Consider the following 19,553-nt stretch of genomic DNA (forward strand, 5'->3'; position numbering starts at 1 on the left):
TAATATTTGTAAGCACATTTTTAAAATAATATTTGTTACTATCTTCATTATCAACTGATAGCATATGTTTCAAATAGATCCTTTTAATCTTTACATAGTGTTTATTATAAAATAAATGGATGTTTTAAATGGCCAGATGAATTAAAAACATACAGGTTTAATTATTCATATATAAAACTTCTACCTCTACTTAAAAGTAGTGTAATTGAAGTTTCATGTGAGTATTGATTTTCTCTACATGGTTGTTTTCCGTTTGATCCAGTTGTGGTTTCCTTCATATTTTACCAGCAGCACATTTTAATGTGACATGTGTCAACATTTTTTCTGCTTTACCTCCTAAACATGTCCTTACATAGCTTTTATTTTCATAGACATCACTATGACTTTTTGCTAGCAGGAAGAAATATTAAACCCAAAATAGTAAAGCAGTATGGTGTAGTACAATACATACAGGCTTTGGTATCAGACAGTAGACCTGGGTTCAAAAAGCAGGCCTTCCACTTACTTGCTGAGGGAACACATCTGTAATATGTGAGTAAATGATGGTGAGGGTTAATGTACCTAGCAGATGCGTACTAGATAGTGCCTATTAAATTATTTTCAGCATTACTATTCCTAGTGTATAACCCAAAGGAAATTGTGCATAAACACACTGGAGAAGTGATTCACCGGGGAGCATTTGTTTATTTCTAGTAAAACAATGATATTAACAATGGAACACCTTTTGTAATCTGGAAAATATACCATAGTGAGTTAGATAAAAAGAGAAAGCATGACACTAGCCCTCATATATTCTGCCACCTTTAATTATAAGTTGGATTTATGGAATGCAGAAGATAAAACTCAAATTTGAAGAACTAAAAGACTTCTATTGCAGAGGAAAGCTTGGTTTTAAAACAAATCAGTAACTATTTTTAAATGTATTTCTTGATTATTTAGGGAGTCAGCATCTCTGGCAAAGACAAGCAGATTGTCAGTCATAAAATAAGTTGTGAACAAGAAAGTCTGTAATCAAATAGACTTTCCATAGCCACTTATTTTAAGATTTAATCAATCAAAAGTCCAAGAAACTAAACTTTTAATCAAGATGGTGGAGTAGGAAAACACTGTGCTTACCTCTTCCACAAACACATCAAAATTACAACTAAATTATAGAAGAACCACCCTGGAGAATCAACTGAAAACTAGCTGAACAGAAGTCCTATAACTATGTCTATACTGAAGAAGCCACATCATAGGATTAGAAACGTGGAATGGGCTGGCCCAACACCCATCTTTGGCAGTTGAGATGTGGGAGGGATATCTCCACTGCAGAGGTTCTCTCTGAGGAGCAAGGGGTTTTTGCCCCACACTAGGCTCCCCAGCCCAGAGCTCCAGTGTCAGAAATGGGAACCCCTAGAATATCTCGCTGTGAAAATTGGCAGGGATTCCATCTGGATGAAACAGAAGGTTTCTAGAAACCTAGGTGTCCTCTTAAAGGGCCCGAGCAGAGAGTTACTTGTAAACATTTGCCCTAAGCTCCAGTGAAGTGACAGCAGCTCGAAAGGTGCCAGCAACATGAAGGGAAGAACTGAATTGCATGGCTTCTGGGCGACGGCTGGGAGGCAGTCACCATTGTTCATGTGTTGAGCCCTCCTCCCAAACAACTTGCATGTGCAGGTGGGTGCCAAACCTGAATCTGCATTAACCTGGTGAATACCACTTGCCCCACCTTGGTAACTCGCTGAGATCCTGCCCCACCCAACTGGTACACCACCCAAAACTCTTTCAGCAGCTATTCCTCACAGGCAGCTGACCTCAGCCCATGCTGCAGACTTTCCAAAAAGCTGTCAAAGGTCTAAAGGCTCCAGGCAGGGCAATGGCCTTGCCATGCCCTGAACCTCTTGCTGAGCAGCTACAGGCCTGGCACTAGTGGCAGCTAGCCTCAGTGTTTGGCATGGCCTCTCCCACATCCTTCCCACAATGCAGGCAACTACCAACCTTGGATCGCTTTATAGCTCTCTCAGGGGACTCAGGCTAGAAATATGCAGTGGCTAACTTGGTCCTGCACTGGAGACCTTCAGAAGAGTCCCCAGAACCAGTGTATATAGTGGCCAGCTTCAGATCACAACAGAGCACCACCCAATTCATTCTACAAGTGGCACATCCAAAGGGTGGTCTCAGCAAGCTCCAGAGCCAAACTAGGGCAAATCCTGTTCCATTGAATAAGTCCCTGCACAGCAGCTCATACACTGTGGTTGTGGCCAGTCCTCGCAGTCAATCTGCCTGAGGGGTGACCCCACTCACTATGGACCAAGAGCAATCTAAGCTCAACTACAACAGGAGAGCACACACAACCCACATAAGGGACACTCCTGGATGACAGCTCAGGTGACCAGGGAAACTGTGCCACTGCGTCCCACAGCACTCCTACTACATGGGACCAACCTGCCAAGACTGAGAGGCTAGCAGATCTACCTAATACATAGAAGCAAACACAGAGAGGCAGGCAACATAAGGAGACAAAGAAAACTGTTCCAAATGAAAAAACAGGTGAAAACTCTAGAAAAAGAACTAAAGGAAATGGAGGCAAGCAATCTATCAGATTCAGAGTTCAAAACACTGGTAGTAAAGATCCTCAGTGAACTTAGGGGAAGAATGCATGAACACAGTGAGAACTTCAACAAAGAGATAGGAAAGATAAAAAGGACATAGAAACCACACACACACACACAAAAAGTTAGAAATGAAGAATATAATAACTGAAATGAAGAATACACTAGAGGGAATAAACAGCAGACTGCATGAAGTAGAGTGAATTGGAAAACTAGGTAGCAGAAAAGACCTAGTCAGAACAGAAAAAAGAATCAAGAAAAAAAAATGAGGAGAGTTTAAGGGACCTCTGGGACTCATCAAGTTTACCAATATTCACATCATAGGGGTACCAGATGGGGAAGAGAGAGAGCAAGGGATTTAAAACCTGGTGACTGAAAACTTCCCTAACCTGGTGAAAACAATAGACAAAGAAACCCAAGAAGTGCAGAGAGTCCAAAATAAGATGAACCCAAAGAGGCCAACACCAAGACACATCATAATTAAATGCCAAAAGTTAAAAACAAAGACAGAATCTTAAAAGCAGCTAGAGAAAAGCAGTTAGTTACCTACAGGGGAGCTCTGCAGTACTGTCAGACAACTTCTCAACAGATTCTTTGTAGGCCAGAAGGCATTGGTACAAAATATCAAAGTGATGAAAATAAAGGATCTACAACCAAGACTACTCTATCCAGCAAAGCTGTCATTTAGAATCAAAGGAGAGATAAAAAGCTTCCCAGACAAAAAAAAGCTAAAGGAATTCATCACCACCAAACCAGTAGTAAGAGAAATGTTAAAGGGACTTCTTTAAGGAGGAACAACAACAAAAGATCATAAATATTAGTAACAAAATGGCAATAACTGCATACTTATCAATAATCACTTTAAATGTAAATGGATTAAATGCTTCAATCAAAAGACACAGGGTAGCTGAATGGATAAGAAAACATGATCTATACATATGCTGACTATAAGAGACCAGTCTACTTCAGATCGAAAGACACACACAGACTCAAAGTAATTGGATTTAAAAAAAAGATATTTCATGCAAATGCAAATGAAAATAAAAAGCTGAGGTAACAATACTTACATCAGACAAAATAGACCCTTAAAACAAAGACTATAACAAGACACACAGAAAGACACTCATTATGATACACTTTGTACACATTCTTTTTGAGTAATTGTTGAAATGCCTCATTCTATTGCTGACCTCATTGTATTTACACTTGACAGTTTGAAAACCCAGTGGCAGGGAATTTCGTATTTGCAAAGGATTGGCATTAGATTTATATTATTTATATGAATTTTCTATAACTAATTGGTTTCATTATACAAACATCTCTAATTGTTCAACTTGTAAATAGTGAAAAATGATTATTGATAGGTAACTAAAATATGTTTAACTATACGAAGTTTTACAAATAAACATATATAACTGACATTTAAATTTAAAAAAAAAGATTTCATAAAATGTTGTAATTCAGATTAAAGAAGGAATAATGTGTCGTTATATTGGAAAGTTATTTTTTCTCTAATATCCCCTTGTCATTTTTGGGGGGAAAACGCCATATTTCTCCTGCAACAAAAAAACTGGCAAAAGATTTATGAACTTTGTTCAACATTGCTATGGCATGCTGTTTGAAATTCATAGGCTTGAACAAGTGAATAAATATTCATCATCTCTGCTTTCCTCTTCGTTTCTAGGTGCCTCCCATACTCCTTGATAAGCAGTTCTCTGAATTTACTCCGGACATTACACCAATCATTTTGGCAGCCCACACAAATAATTATGAGATAATAAAACTTTTAGTTCAGAAAGGAGTCTCAGTACCCAGACCCCACGAGGTCCGCTGCAACTGTGTTGAATGCGTCTCCAGTTCAGATGTGGATAGCCTCCGCCACTCACGGTCTAGACTCAACATTTACAAGGCCTTGGCCAGCCCCTCTCTCATTGCGCTGTCAAGCGAAGATCCTTTTCTCACAGCCTTTCAGTTAAGTTGGGAGCTTCAGGAATTGAGCAAGGTGGAAAATGAATTCAAGTCAGAGTATGAGGAGCTGTCACGACAGTGCAAACAATTTGCTAAGGACCTACTGGATCAGACAAGAAGTTCCAGAGAACTAGAAATCATTCTTAATTACCGAGATGACAATAGTCTCATAGAAGAACAAAGTGGAAATGATCTTGCAAGACTAAAGTTGGCCATCAAGTACCGTCAGAAAGAGGTGAGTGTTGTCAGACTTTATCCATCAAAATGCCATAAAATTTTAAATAACATTGCAGCAAATTTGTACTCCCAAATTAGGTTTAGGCTTTAGAGAATTTTCTATTTAACTGTAAGCAGATGATATTTATTGTTTGATTGATATTTTTTCAGATTAATAATTATGAAATACATTGAGGAATGGTAATAAGTGGTTTAATAACTGGTGATGGTTTTGGTATTTCTGTTAAAATGGACATATTTGCTTTGGCATAATGAAAAAAACTAATGAATTTTTAGAATCTCCAGACTGAGAGTTCCAGGCCTCTCATTTATGAGTCTTTTATTTTAGAGGGTCACACAGATCTCTTTGAGCTTCGATTTTCTCATGTGCTTAAGGAACTTAATATTTATAAAATTTTATTATATCTACTCTTATGTATTTATACATATAAAATATTTCCCTCACAGACTTGTAGGAAGTGTATAATGTATGGATGTGTGTGAAGGCTCTTAGTGAATTTTAAGATATCACATTAATAAAATACATTAGAATTTAGTAATAAAGGAAAAGCCTTTGGTCCAACAGCAGATAAAAGTTATAAAACTTCTCTTGTGTCTGGCTTAGTCTCTTGATTTATCAAGTATAACAAGTTAAGGAAGTTAATAACAGGAGAGTAATAAATTTCTCATGAAAACTCCATGGATTGAAGTATTAAGTAAGGAAATTCAAATCTATTACGTTTATCACCTAGCAAAGTTGTGTTTTTTGTTTGTTTGTTTCCATCACTGTTTGAGTGGAGTGAGTTCTCAAAAAACTGTTTATCTCTATCTCCAGACAATTTTGATTTTCTGTTCACTCTTTTTAGTTAATTATAGTAATTATTTATTCCAGAACAACAATTTGAGAAAACTTTGTAAGATGAAAAAGAAAGAAAAAGACTTCTGAATGAAAGAATGTATTCAATTCCTTTTGAACTTGGCGGTAATTTTTTCACTTTAGCCCTGGCTGCTACTTAAGGTTCAAAATACCTGAATTTGCTTCCTTGTGTTTTTCCTGTAGTTAATTGTCCAGTTGTTATGGGAGCCTGAAACTAGCTGAAACAAGATTTTTTCCTAACAAGGAAGGAAACAGCTTCTTCTGCGTGCATTGCCTCTGATTCTAAGATCACACAGGCTAGTTTGAGCCATGCCAAGAGTACCAATTCATTTTCTTAGTTTCTTGTATTTAGCACTCAGGGACCTGGTATTTTAAAGGGACTGTATATAATTTTAATATACAACTATAAGAAATTGACGAAAATCTTCACTGATTAAAGATTTTAAAGTATAAAATATAAAACTGGAAAGTAATTCCATGCATTATTTAAGTGAGGTAAGATAGTGATGTGTCCTCAGAATTTGGGCCAGGCCTTCTTAAGTATCTATTAACACAATATTATGCTTTTATTTATTTAGGTTTTTTGGGGGATGGGATTTAAGGGAATTACACAATGATTACAAAGGTCTTCTCTTATAATATTATCCTAGGAACGGTGAGTGGAATAAAATTCCCAGGATGTTCAATTCATAAAGTGAAACAAAGATCACAGTAGCAACTAGCTGTGCTCACCTGTTTCACTTTTCTCTGCAGTCAGTGAACCAACTCAGCTCTGTTTTATGCCTACACTGTTTCTGGTCCTGATATCATAACTGAGTTAACTTTGTTTTGGGCCACAATGACTTTTGTGAAGTCACTGGAACAAAATACCTATAGACTCTTTTCCCATACCTTCATAACGGAATGCTACAAATGACATTGAATCAATGAAAGCTACCAAATTCTTGTCACAGGGTTGTCTAAGACAAAAAATTTAGTATGAATTTATTGCATAATAACATGTGTTTAGATTTTTACCAAAAACATATTTTTATACATTTTATTCTTCCATTCATTTCTGTATTCATTGACTCTTTGAACATATGTTTTGCAGGAGACATTCCAGGCAATGCGCAAAGCACTTAGGACTCCATGGTGGTATATCTGTGACCTTGTAGAGCTTATACTCCAATATAGGGAGACAATAAGATGTTAACTATATGAGACTGTTTTGTTTCTGAACCACTAAAAATAGTCATTCCTACTAACGAGCTATATAATGTTAGACAAATTATCCTTTGAGTTTCTGCTTTCTCTCCTTTAAAATGGGATTATATGGCCTACTTTAAGGGTTATTTGTGAAGATGAAGCATAAGCATGCAAATCCAGAGTTTAGCATACATCATGACTTATTTGCACATGGAAGAGTAGCTATCTATCATTATTAGTTATTAACTATTGTCAAAAAAATTCAACCAAGTAAATTTACATATCAAATTGGCTTTTTTAAGCCATTCATGACTTGGGCAACATCCCATCTAGCAAGTGGAGAGATACTCAAAGGAGTTGTACATAATGGACAGTTTTTATAGGAAGAAAGATGGGTGAAAGGGTCTATTAGCAAACTAAAAGGATTATTTTTAGGCCAGACACCTTCTTTGGGGATGGGGAGGGAAAGGCAAGGGTTTTATCATTGCAGATTGCCATTTCTTCCTCTCCAAGGTGGAGAGGGTCCATGTAATAGATTACATCATAGGTGCTACCCAGAAGATTCCAGACTGATTGATAAAGATTATATTCCTAGGAGAGGTTGAAACAGCATTTAAATAAGATATTAAATCAAAACTTGAAACAGTATTTAAATTGGGTATTCAACTATGGTCTTTTAGCACTAGTGCTTCCATTTTGGGCCTGTGATATTCTTTTTATTTACACTATTATTATCATTGTTTTTGTTTATCCTCTCATGGACCCCCAATATGAAAGGCTATGCACATGAAGTCCCATTCCTTTCCATAAGAAAGGGTTGGCTTCATCACTAAACATTTTCATATTTGTAATGACTATTCATCAATGCCTTGTAGGTTTCATTACACTTTTGAATATCAAAAGTAGGTTTATCCTTCTTGTAGTTTCTTGGTATAATCAGTATTCTAAACCATTTATATTAAGATACACACTCTCATCAAAAATGTATAGTGTATAAAGTTTACCCCAGCCCCTAAAGTTGTCCATACTGTAATTCTTCCATAAGAGGCTCTCAAAAGCAACTTCTGTTGTTAATAGAAGACACTTGATTTTAATTTGTCCTTCTAACCTGCATTTTAAATATACAGAGGTTGCCAAAAAAATGTATACACATTTAAGAAAGGAAAAAACTGTATTAAAATTGTAATACTCAATATACACCGATAACAAAAGATGAATTCAAGTCACGTTTGACTTCTGCAGTTATAAGAGGTGCTCAAAGTGGTTACCATCAGCGTCCAGAGACTTCTGATTACGGCGAACTACTGCTTGAGCACAGATAACATCTCTTAAAATGTGTATACGTTTTTTGGCATCTCCCGTATTTTAGGCATTGATTATGTTTGCCCTTTGAACCTGATACTACAGAATCAGGGACTGATATCACAGCAGTGCTCATTAAAAATGTTAGGCATATGGTATGATTGAGTGATGTAAACAGTTACGAACGTGTAAAGGAGATATCAAGCAGCATTCCTCTAGCTGAGTTTTCTCCCCTGCAGTCCTCAAGAGCATGCTCCTTCGTGGACCAGTTTCTGAGCCCTGGCTCTCTGTCCTCCGTGTGTGCGCACACCTGCTGTTGCCAGGCAATGACACCAGGGATCACAGGCTCCCTTATGCCTTAGCCAGCCCCTTCCCAGGGACCAAACATTTCAGTGCTGGTCACTGTATAATGGATGAAGCAAATGCTTTTTGGGATTTGTTTGTCAGCCTGGCTGACAAAACTTTGACAGGTCATTAGGCATTTAATTTAACACTAGGATTTTAGAGCTTGGAATTCAATCCCCATTAGTTACTTTACAATTAAGTAAATGACATGTAAACACTTTCTCTTAATTGATATCTGAAAGTACTTATTTTCCGTGTATAATTAAATATTGTATATGCATATGTCTAAAACATTATATAAATTTCTCCTTTTAAACTGCATTGATTAGAAAGTTCTAAATTTATCTTATAAAACATAAAACAAAAATCTTAACTTAAAATTACCTAGAAAACGTAGTTTTTATTTGATACTGCTTTAAATAGATACAAAAAGGAAAGGATTAAGCAATTTCTTTTCAAAGCATATTCTTATGTTCACCTGACAAAATGTGTATATCCACAAGATAAGCAATCCTTCCCAATGTAGTTTTTGTCACAGCAACAAAAGCTACACAAAAATATTAGTTTATAATGATGTCTTTAAAATTTTACTGAGTATTGGACACCTTTTCTTGGTCCTGAAATGAATTACTTTTTTTTTTTTTTTTTTTTTTTTTTTGCATAAAACTGGTACTTCTGACTCCATGATACCTGACAGTCAAAGGCTTGCAATAGATCTGCTATTTGCCGTTATTCAGATGCAGTCATTTAGTTTGTTGATGATGAAGAACAATTTCCTTTGTTTCTTTTGCACAAATGTTTGCATTTAAATTTGAGGGTTTTTTTCCTAGGGTTATTATTTAATGGTCCATATTTTCTCTGCCACTCATCGCTAAACACAATTAAGAATTACCAGTTTTTGAAGTTATGGATTTAACAGCTTATCCCAACCCACATATTCCTGAAAAAATACAAAAACCCAATAGGTTATCTTTTAGAAATTTATGAAACAGTAACATTATTGTTCTCAAGAAAAGTTTGATGGTATTGAGATATAATATAAACTGCTGTGTTTCCCTATAAATTACACATATGAGAGAAAAATTTTAAACTTATCCCCACCCGCATTTTCTTTTGACTCTATGAGGCATATTCACATTTTTTTTTCTAAATAAAGGGTAATTATCTTTTGTTTGAATTCTTGGAACCAGAAACATATAGTAAAACTCTCTATAATGCCTGTGCTATAATTTGGTTATTTGTAATTCTGAAGCTGTGTTTTATAGTACTTTCTTATAGCAGCCTGAACTGACTAATACATCCACAAAATTGTGAAATATCATAAATTACTGTTTCAAACCACCAAGATTTAGATCATAGATAATGGTCAACAACCAAAGCCTGGCAATCTTATTTTCAGTTGTATTCCTTAGTGTTTCCCTAATCATTTTCCTTACTTCTCGCCTTACTCCTCCTGCTCCCTATTTGAGATAGTCTTACACTAGTGTGCTTCACCCAGTTTTCTGGTTCCAATCTTGTCCAAATTCACACTACACTCCAGAATATTTAATACATAAACATTTCCCATGTTAAAATTCTTCTATTAAAATATAATAAATATTACTATATTATTTTTTATTTTGGCAAAATATACATAACATTAAATTTATCGTCTTAACTATTTTTAAGTATATAATTCAGTGACATTAAATACATTCACATGGTTGTGTAACAGTTACCACCATCCATCTTCAAAACTGTCATTTTTCTAAACTGAAACTCCATCCCCGCTAAATAATAACCCCAGCTTCCCCCAGCTCCCAGCCCCTAGAAACCACTATTCTACTTTCTGTCTCTATGAGTGTGACTATTCTAGGTATCTTATGTAAGTGGAATCATACAATATCTGTCCTTTTGTGTCTGTCTTATATCTCTTAGCATAATGTCTTCAAGCTTCACCCATGTAGTAACATATATCAATATATTATTCCTTTTTAAGACTGAATAATATTCCATTGTATGTATATTCCACAGTTTATTTATCCCTTCATCTGTTGATGGACATTTGGGTTGTTTGCACCTTTTGGCTATTGTGAATACTGCTGTATATTGTGTTATGTTAAAACCCTAACCTCGTTCTCTGTCCCTAACTTTGTAGATCCTATAAGATATAACCCAAGCTCCTTAACAAAACATAGCATATCCAGACCCTGACTTTCTGCCTAGTTTCACCCCTTCCTAACTTGCATTTTGTGCTCAGCAATTTCAGTTTGCTGGTATTTCTTCTATGCTGTGCTCTGTGGATGTTACCTCTGTACATTTTCTTCCTGTTTTATTACCTAGAAATACAACCATTGCCTCTGGCTAGATCCTACTCACTCTTTAAGATGTGAAGACTCAGGCTTCATAAAGGTGCCCACGTTTCCTCTCTCAGGCTAGGTTTGCATTCCTTCTATGTCTGGAGCATGTACATTTGCCATATTATATTATAGTTTATTTTGTACATGTCTACCCCCTTCATGAAACAGTGAGCTCCTTGAAACCAAGAACTGTGATTTTTATCTTGCCATATTTAGCTAGTGTGATTGCACTAGTATGTAGCATGAGCTCAACAAAAGTTTGTGGAACTAATAGTAATTCTCTTCAAATCAAACATTCCACTTTTGTAATACCGTGATGGTAGACTTCCTAAAGGACTTTATATTGCAGAATAACTTGATCACTGGTGAAGAGAAAGTAACAAAACTTTGTGTACACTTTTTGTTGACTGACCCCTATGTGTATAACACTGGTAAAAGCTATAGAGACAAAATACACAATAGATAATTCCCTCAGGGGGTTGGTGAAGGGAGGTACGACATAAATAATATTTAGGCAAACATATCAAAAATGCAATTTTTGTATGAGTTTGCTTTTAATTACTTTAATTAAATAATTTATTACTTAATATAAAATAATAAAGTAAAAGGTTTCAATAATATTGATTATTTCCATCCTTATCCTTTATACAGTTTGACTTTTACCTGTTCAAACAAATGTTGCTGTAAATATTATTACATAGCACTGATCATGTGATTACAGTTTAGGTGCCAAGAAGCTATAATTGCTTTTAAAATGTAACTGAAATTTTGTGTAGAGCCATTTTATTTTTTGTCCTTCCTATGTATTTTCTCATCTTTTTCCATTCCAGTTTTACTTAGTTTTATCATTTTTTTTTCATGGGCTACTAGTTGCTGATACAACTCTGGCTGGGACTTTGGCTCTAGAAGCAGAATTTTGAGTTTTGCAGCTTTCTCTGTTGAGGAAACATAATCACTATCCCAGAGCATATGAGCAGCATTTGCCTTTGCGATAAGGCCAGTAATCTACCTTCTATGTGATGACTGTATAGATTGTGTTGGAAACTCGGCAAACTATTTCAGAAAGATCAATGCGTGAATATGCAAGAAAATCCATTATTTAAGGATATTCAAGAACAAAGTTATCTAAAAATAATATTAATAATATTCCAAATAGATGGGATTTAAATGACAATATTTTGTTTCTTATAATGGAATTAGATTGCATGAAAATCATTGGCTGAAAATCTAACATATTACATATTACCTTCTTTTTAAACAAAATGCACAGAACATAATTATCATTTTCTTTATAATTAAAACACTACAATAAACCTCAGTTGTACTCTGTTGTCTAGTTGCAACTGTAGGGTTTTTTAAGCACTGACATTATTAGCTATTTCAGCCAATATGGAATTATAGCAGAAATTTACTCTTTTCATAGTTTTGAAGTCTCTTTCATCATTATGAGACTTCCAACTATCAGTTCTTGATAATATCAAAGCAGCTGTTCTTTTATATTTACATATTTTAATCAATTTCAGATTAAGCAACCCAATTAACTACATCCAGATATTACAAAAATGGAATGTTTGACTTGAAGAGAAATAGTATTAGTTCCACAAACATTTGCTGAGCTCATACCACACACTAGGTAGAAAGGTTGGAAAATAACAGGAAAATTGAGTGAGGGCCTGAGGACTCCTTTATAAATATAAGGCATAAGAGTTGATGCCTGAATACCTGTACTGTGAAATTTATTCAACTTGTCTGAGACCTCTTTTACTTTCTTGGATTTCAGATGGATCAAAGTTGTCTAACAAATACCTTATATTTTAAACGAATTTGTGTGTGTGTGTGTGTGTGTTTGTGTGTGTGTGTGTGTGTACAAATGGATAAGATACCAGGTTATGAAAATGTTTAAGCCTTTTGAAAATTCAAGTATAATTAATCTCAACAACATAGAGATATTTTTACAGACTTCATAGGAAGGATGTATATAAATTTTATTAATTTAACCAAACGTTTAATATGTTGGAAATTATCAACATGGGAACAAAGGTGGGAAATGCTGCTAACATTTAGAGAATAATTTAATTATAAGCAAAATACAGCAAGAGCTTTTTTAACCAATTATGTTACATAAACTTAATTACTTGCTGTAAATCAAATCACCTAATTAAATAGTGATGCTTATTCTTGCTCCAATAGTTCATGAAATGCTTTACCAAGTTTTCATGCAAAATATGTTGACATTGTTATGGTTTGCACTGCTTTTACAATAGGCAATCAAAAAATGTTAGAAAGGTCTCTATAAACAAATAATTCAGAGATGTTTGGAGAGAGATAGTAAGGGGTTGTTGGCAGCAATATTAAGTATATAATATAATGTTCTTTGTGGTAATGATACTTTCAGGCTTTGCTAAAGAATGAATTTTGCCTTCAAGCAGTGGGAAATATTCACGCAAGTATTTAAGTAACAATGTTCAAGTAACAATAATAAATCTTTAAGAATATTAACTCTGATCGTATTGATAAGTTGTTTCATTATTAACATGTCACTTCCACCATGTTATAAAGGTCTCACTTTGATCATCTCTACAATGAAGGTATGGAGATTCCTATCTTCAAAATCCTATGATTTTAATATTACACGAAGGCAATTTTAACAGTGTCTAGAGTAATCAGGTAGAATGTTTTAATGAGATGAATTGTTTCTGACCCCCAAATTCATATGCTGAAGCCTTAACTTCCATATGATTGTATTTGGATATAGGACCTTTAAAAAGGTAATTAAATTAAAATTGGGGGATTAAAGTCCAGCCTAATCTAATCACAATGTTGTCCTTATAAGAAGAGGAAATTTGGGCATACAGAGAGATACCAGGACAGACACACATACAGAGGAAAGACCAGGTGAGAACACAGTGAGAAAGCAGCCATAGGTAAGCCAAGAAGAATGACTACAGAAGAAAACAAATATGCCCACAAATGTATCTTGGACTTGTAGCCTCCATAACTGAGATAAAATAACTTTCAGTTATTTAAGCCACCTAGTCTGTGGTAATTTTTTATTTTACAGCTCTAGTAAACTAATATAAATGTATCAATAGTTATTCAATTAATTTCATAGTAATATATGTTTATTCGTTATAGTTTATGCATTACTCACAACTTTTTCTTATAAAATTCTGGTTGATACCTTATGAGATTAATGTTATTATTTGTTATAAATATGATCAAACTGAAAGGAAACATGATAAACATAAGGGAAAATTATTGAGGGAATGAAGTTCTTGAGGAAACTCAAGTAACAGCTGAGAAAAATAGTTTTGTACTGAAAACCAACTAACAAACTCAGATATTAGTATTTAAGACAAAAGTTAAATAAGTAAATTAAAGAATCAAGGCAAACTCTTGAGACTTATGATGAAAAGTGAATTCTAATTTTATTTTTAAAGCAACCTTTTTCCTCAAAAAAAATATTATCAAATACAATCCAAAAATGTATAAAATAATTATACACTGCAACCAAGTGGGATTTATTCCAGGTATGCAAGGCTGGTTCAACATTCTAAACCAATTAATGTAATCCATCACATCAGCTGATTCAAACAAAAAAAAAATCACATGATTATTTCAATAGATGCAGAAAAAGCATTTAACAAAATCCCACACCCATGCTTGATAAAAATTATCAGTAAAGTAGGAATAGTGGGGAGCTTCCTTGAGTTAATAAAGAATATCTACACAAAAACCTTGCAGCTAACATCCTACATGTATGTAAAGGTGAGAAACCTGCGGCTTTCATCAAATACAAGTCAAAGGTGTCTCTTCTCACCACTGCTTTTCAACAGTGTGCTGGAAGTTATAGCTAATGCAGTAAGACAAGAATAGGAAATGAAACATGTACAGATTGGGAAGGAATAAACAAAACTGACTTTTTTGTAGATAACAGGATTGTCTATGTAGAAAATCTGCAAAACAAATGCACCCAAAAAGCCCCTGATGCTAATAAGTGATTTTAGCAAGGATGTCGTATACAAGGATAATATACAAAAGTCAATTGCTTTCCTATATGCCAGTAATGAACAAATAGAATTATAATTTAAAAACAATACCATTTACATTAGAATTGCCAAAAATGAAATACTTAGGTATAAATCAAACTATTTACAAGGTCTATTTGAGGAAAACTCTGACGAATGAAATCTAAAGATAGCTAAATGATAGCTGATGAAAGATAGCTAAATAAATAGATGTTCATGAATAGAAGGCTTAAGATGATCAAGGTATCAGTTATTCCCAACTTGATCTATAGATTCAATGCAATCCCAGTCAAAATTCCATGGATTATTTCATATACATTGAAAAACTAATTAGTTTACATGGAGAGGCAAAAGACCACAGGACAACAAACACAATATAAAGAAGAACAAAATTGGAGGCTGTGACTACTTTTTTTATTTATTTAATTTATTGGGGTGACATTGGTTAGTAAAATTATATGGGTTTCAAGTGTACATTTCTATACTATGAGTACATCATCTATATATTGCCTTATGTGTTCATCATCCAGAGTTACGTCTCCTTCCATCACCATATATTTTATCCCCTTTTCCCTCTTCTACCACACTCTCTCTCCCTTTACCATCTGGTAACAACTAAACTGTTGTCTGTGTCTCTGAGTTTTTGTTTCTTTGTTTGTGTTGTTCCTTTGTTGCTCTTGGTTTAATATCCCACATATGAGTGAAGTCATATATTTCTTGGCTTTTTCTGTCTGACTTATTTTGCTTAGCATGATAATTGCAAGATCCATCCATGTTGTTGCAAATGGCAGTATTTCATCTTTTTTAATGGCTGAGTAATATTCCATTATGTATATGTACTATATCTTCTTTATCCAATCATTTATTGAAGGACATTTTGGTTGTTTCCATGTCTTAGCCACCATGAGTAATGTTGCAATGAACATAGGGGTACATATATCTTTACAGATAAATGTTTTCAGATTTTTTGGGTAGGTACCCAGAAGAGGGATTGCTGGGTCATATAGTAATTCTATTTTTTGAGGAACCTCCACACTGCCTTCCATAGCGGCTGCACCAATCTGCATTCCCACCAACAGTGTATGAGGGTTCCTTTCTCTCCACAGACTCTCCAACACTTTTATCACTTGTCTTGTGATAATAGCCATTCTAACAGGTATGAGGTGATATCTCATTGTGGTTTTGATTTGCATTTCCCTAATAACTAGTGAAGTTGAGCATTTTTTCATATATCTGTTGGTCATTTGTATATCATCTTGGGAGAAGTATCTGTTCAGGTCCTCTGCCCATTTTTTAATTGGATTGTTTTGTTGTTGTTATTGAGTTGTACAAATTCTTTATATATTTTAGATATTAATCCATTATCGGAGTTGTTTGCAAATATCTACTCCCATTTGGTTGGTTGCTTCTCTGTTTTGTTGATGGTTTCTTTTGCTATGCAGAAACTTTTCAGTTTGATATAGTACCATTCATTTATTTTAGCTTTTACTTCCCTTGCCTTTGAGGTCAAATTCATAAAATCTTCTCTGAACCCAAAGTACGTAAGTGTCGCGTCCCGCGCGACAAGAGTTGGGGGGAGCGAGGAGGACAGTGCAGGGTTAAGAAAAACTGCAGCCAAGAATAGAGTGCAAGCAGGGCCAAGGGACTCCAGCCTCAAGGACTGAGCCCTGAATCGGCCAACGCATAGCTTTTATTAGTTAGGTGAGGAAGTAAAGGAGATAAAGCTTGTCAATCTCAAGATCTGTGAATCCCATACATTATAATAAGAAACTGATTTAAGACAATCACCCTTGCCTGCAGACAGTGGAACCGTTAAGTCTCAGGATGTACGTACTTCCCCAAGGGACAAAACATTTATGCATATGAATAGATGGAGAGCACATCATTGAGTCACTTCCCCTGCAGGTTGTGGGAAGGAATGCAGCCACAGAGGCAGAGGCTCTCCTTAGCCGGGGGAAGGTGGGGGGCTGTGCCCACCTCTATCAACCCCGGGAGTTCCCCAGATGGTCCACACGTGGCTGTGTCTGGCTTGGCTTGCTCCCCCCACCATGGGGTATCTTACCGGTCATTGACTAGCCAGCCATCTTTTGGGGCCAAACAGGGAGACATAAAGTGCAAGCACAAAGGTGAAGCAAAGTCCCTGAAAGGATCCGTCTCACAGACTCTCCTTTCTTTAGGAGCAGGTACGAGGAGACAGACGGGTAGGCTGCTGCATGGCAACACATAAATTTAGCACCTATACTTTCTTCTACGCAATTTATTGTTTCAGGTTTTATGTTTAGGCCTTTGATCCATTTTAAATTAATTTTGGTATATGGTGACAGATAGCAGTCTAGTTTTATTCTTTTACATGTGGTTTTCCAATTTTCCCAGCACCTTTTATTGAAGAGGTTTTCTTTTCCCTGTTGTATGTTTTTGGCTCCTTTGTCAAAAATTATCTGTTCGTATATATGTGGGTTTATTTCTGAGTTTTCAATTCTATTCCGTGGGTTTATGTGTCTGTTTTTCAGCTAATACCATGCTGTTTTGATTATTGTTGCTTTGTGGTACGTGCTGAAGTCAGGGAGTGTGATACCTCAGGGAGTATGATACCTCCAGCCTCGATCTTTTTTCTCAGGACTGCTTTGACTATTTGGGGTCTTTGGTGATTCCATTCAAATCTGATGATTTTTTGTTGTTGTTGTTCTATTTCTGTAACAAATGCCATTTATGGGGATTTCATTAAATCTGTATATTGCTTTGGGTAATATGGCCATTTTAATTAGGTTGATTCTTCCAATCCATGAGCACGGAATGTCTTTCCATTTCTTTGTGTCTTCTTTGATTTCTTTTAATAATGTTTTATAGTTTTCAGCCAAAGACCTTAACTAACACCTCACACACACAAAAAATTATATATATATATATATATATATATATATATATATATATATGTATATATATATATGGCAAAGAAGCATATTAAAAGATGCTCCAATCATATATCATCAGGGAAATGCAAATTAAAACAGCAGTGAGATACCACTACACACCATTATAATGGCTAAAACCCAGAACACTGACAACACCAAATACTGGGGAGGATGTGGAGCAACAGGAACTCGCATCCATTGCTGGTGGGAATGCAAAGTGGTGCAGCCACTTTGGAAGACATTTTGGTGGTTCCTTAGAAAACTAAACATATTCTTGCCATACAATCTAGCAATTGTATTTCTTGGTATTTACCCAAAGGAATCGAAAATGTATGTCCACATAAAAACCTGCACACAAGTATTTGTAGCAGCTTCATTTATAATCGTCCAAACTTGGAAAGAACCAAGATGTCCTTCAGTAGGTGAATGGATAAACTGTGGTACTTCTATACAATAGAATAGTATTCAGTAATAAAAATGAGCTGTCAAGCTATGAAAAGACATGCAAGAATCTGAAATGAATATTATTAAGTGAAAGACGCCAATCTGAAAAAGCTACATACTGTGTGATTCCAAATATGTTGCCTTTGACATTTTGGAAAAGGCAAAACGTGGAGAGTAAAAAGATCAGTGGCTGCCAGGGCTTAGAAGTGAGGGAAGGGATATGAAGGCAGAACACAGGCATTTTTAGGACAGTGAAAATTATCGTATGATACTATAAGGGTGGATACATGTCATTATACATTTTTCTAAACCCACAGAACGCACAAAACAGAGTGAATGCTAATGAGGCTATGGACTTTGAGTTTTATAATTTGTCACTGTAGGTTCACTAGTTATACAAATATACCACTCCAGTGGGCAATGTTGAAAATGGGGGAGACTATGCATGTGTGGGGCAGGGAATGTATGGGAAGGCTCTGTACCTTCCTCTCAATTTGCTGTGAACCTAAAATTGCTCTAAAACTGAACTTTAAAAAATCAACCTTTTAAAGAAAATGTCTTACTAAATAACACTGGAGACCATCCCTTGTGTGTCAGTAAGGAATAGACTTCCTACCTTTTCTCCGCGAACATCTTCATCCCAAAATCTTGAATCTTTATCTCAGTGAGATCAATGAATAATGTCCTTAAAAAAAAGTGCATTTAGTATGCAACTCATAATAAGCTTAGTATACAATAACAGGTAGTCTTCATTTTATTTTATTTGGCTCCCACATCCACTCACCTTTTTCTCAACCAAGGCCATTTACAGGTGACAACCTGAGAGAGTCCCTTCTATAGACAGATGTATGTTACCCTAGTATTATCCATAATTGAATGAAAATGTTTTTTCATTACTGATTTTTTTTTAATGTTAAGAAATATGAAGTGGGGAAGGTTCAAACTCATGTTATTGAATTTTACATTTTTGCTCATTGTGAGTACCAGTAAAAAAAGAGGAAAAAAGATAGAATTACTGCTCCCTGTATAGCATGTGTTTTAATCGTTTCTTCCAAAAGTTCCAATAGGTTTCCAAAGTTTATATGTATTCTTTAATATTTTCTGAAACACATTAGTTGTTGATTCTTCACTATTTAGTCTTCACTAGTTGTTGTTCACTATTCTTCACATATGCTCTTTATGACAACTAATGGAAATGAATTTTACATACATACATATTTTTTTGTGTTTGAATTCAGATTTGGTTTTATTTTACAAAGGCTCGATTTGTTTTTTGGGGTTTTTTTTTAATTAAAATTTATGTTGGTAGGAATGCAGGTTGGTGCAACTGCTATGGAAGG

The 19,553-nt window shown here is 35.2% G+C and overlaps 1 protein-coding gene across 1 annotated transcript in view; it reads left to right on the forward strand.

Moving 5' to 3' along the window:
• Nucleotides 1-19,553, forward strand: part of TRPC4 (transient receptor potential cation channel subfamily C member 4) — a 212,872-nt gene that overhangs the window by 85,900 nt on the left and 107,419 nt on the right. Inside the window, exon 3 of the mRNA XM_033103825.1 lies at nt 4,279-4,797. Within this exon, the coding sequence (XP_032959716.1) occupies nt 4,279-4,797 (519 nt within the window). The remainder of the gene's footprint in view (nt 1-4,278; nt 4,798-19,553) is intronic.

The sequence above is a fragment of the Rhinolophus ferrumequinum genome, chromosome 4, assembly GCF_004115265.2.
Source record: "Rhinolophus ferrumequinum isolate MPI-CBG mRhiFer1 chromosome 4, mRhiFer1_v1.p, whole genome shotgun sequence".
NCBI lineage: Eukaryota > Metazoa > Chordata > Mammalia > Chiroptera > Rhinolophidae > Rhinolophus > Rhinolophus ferrumequinum.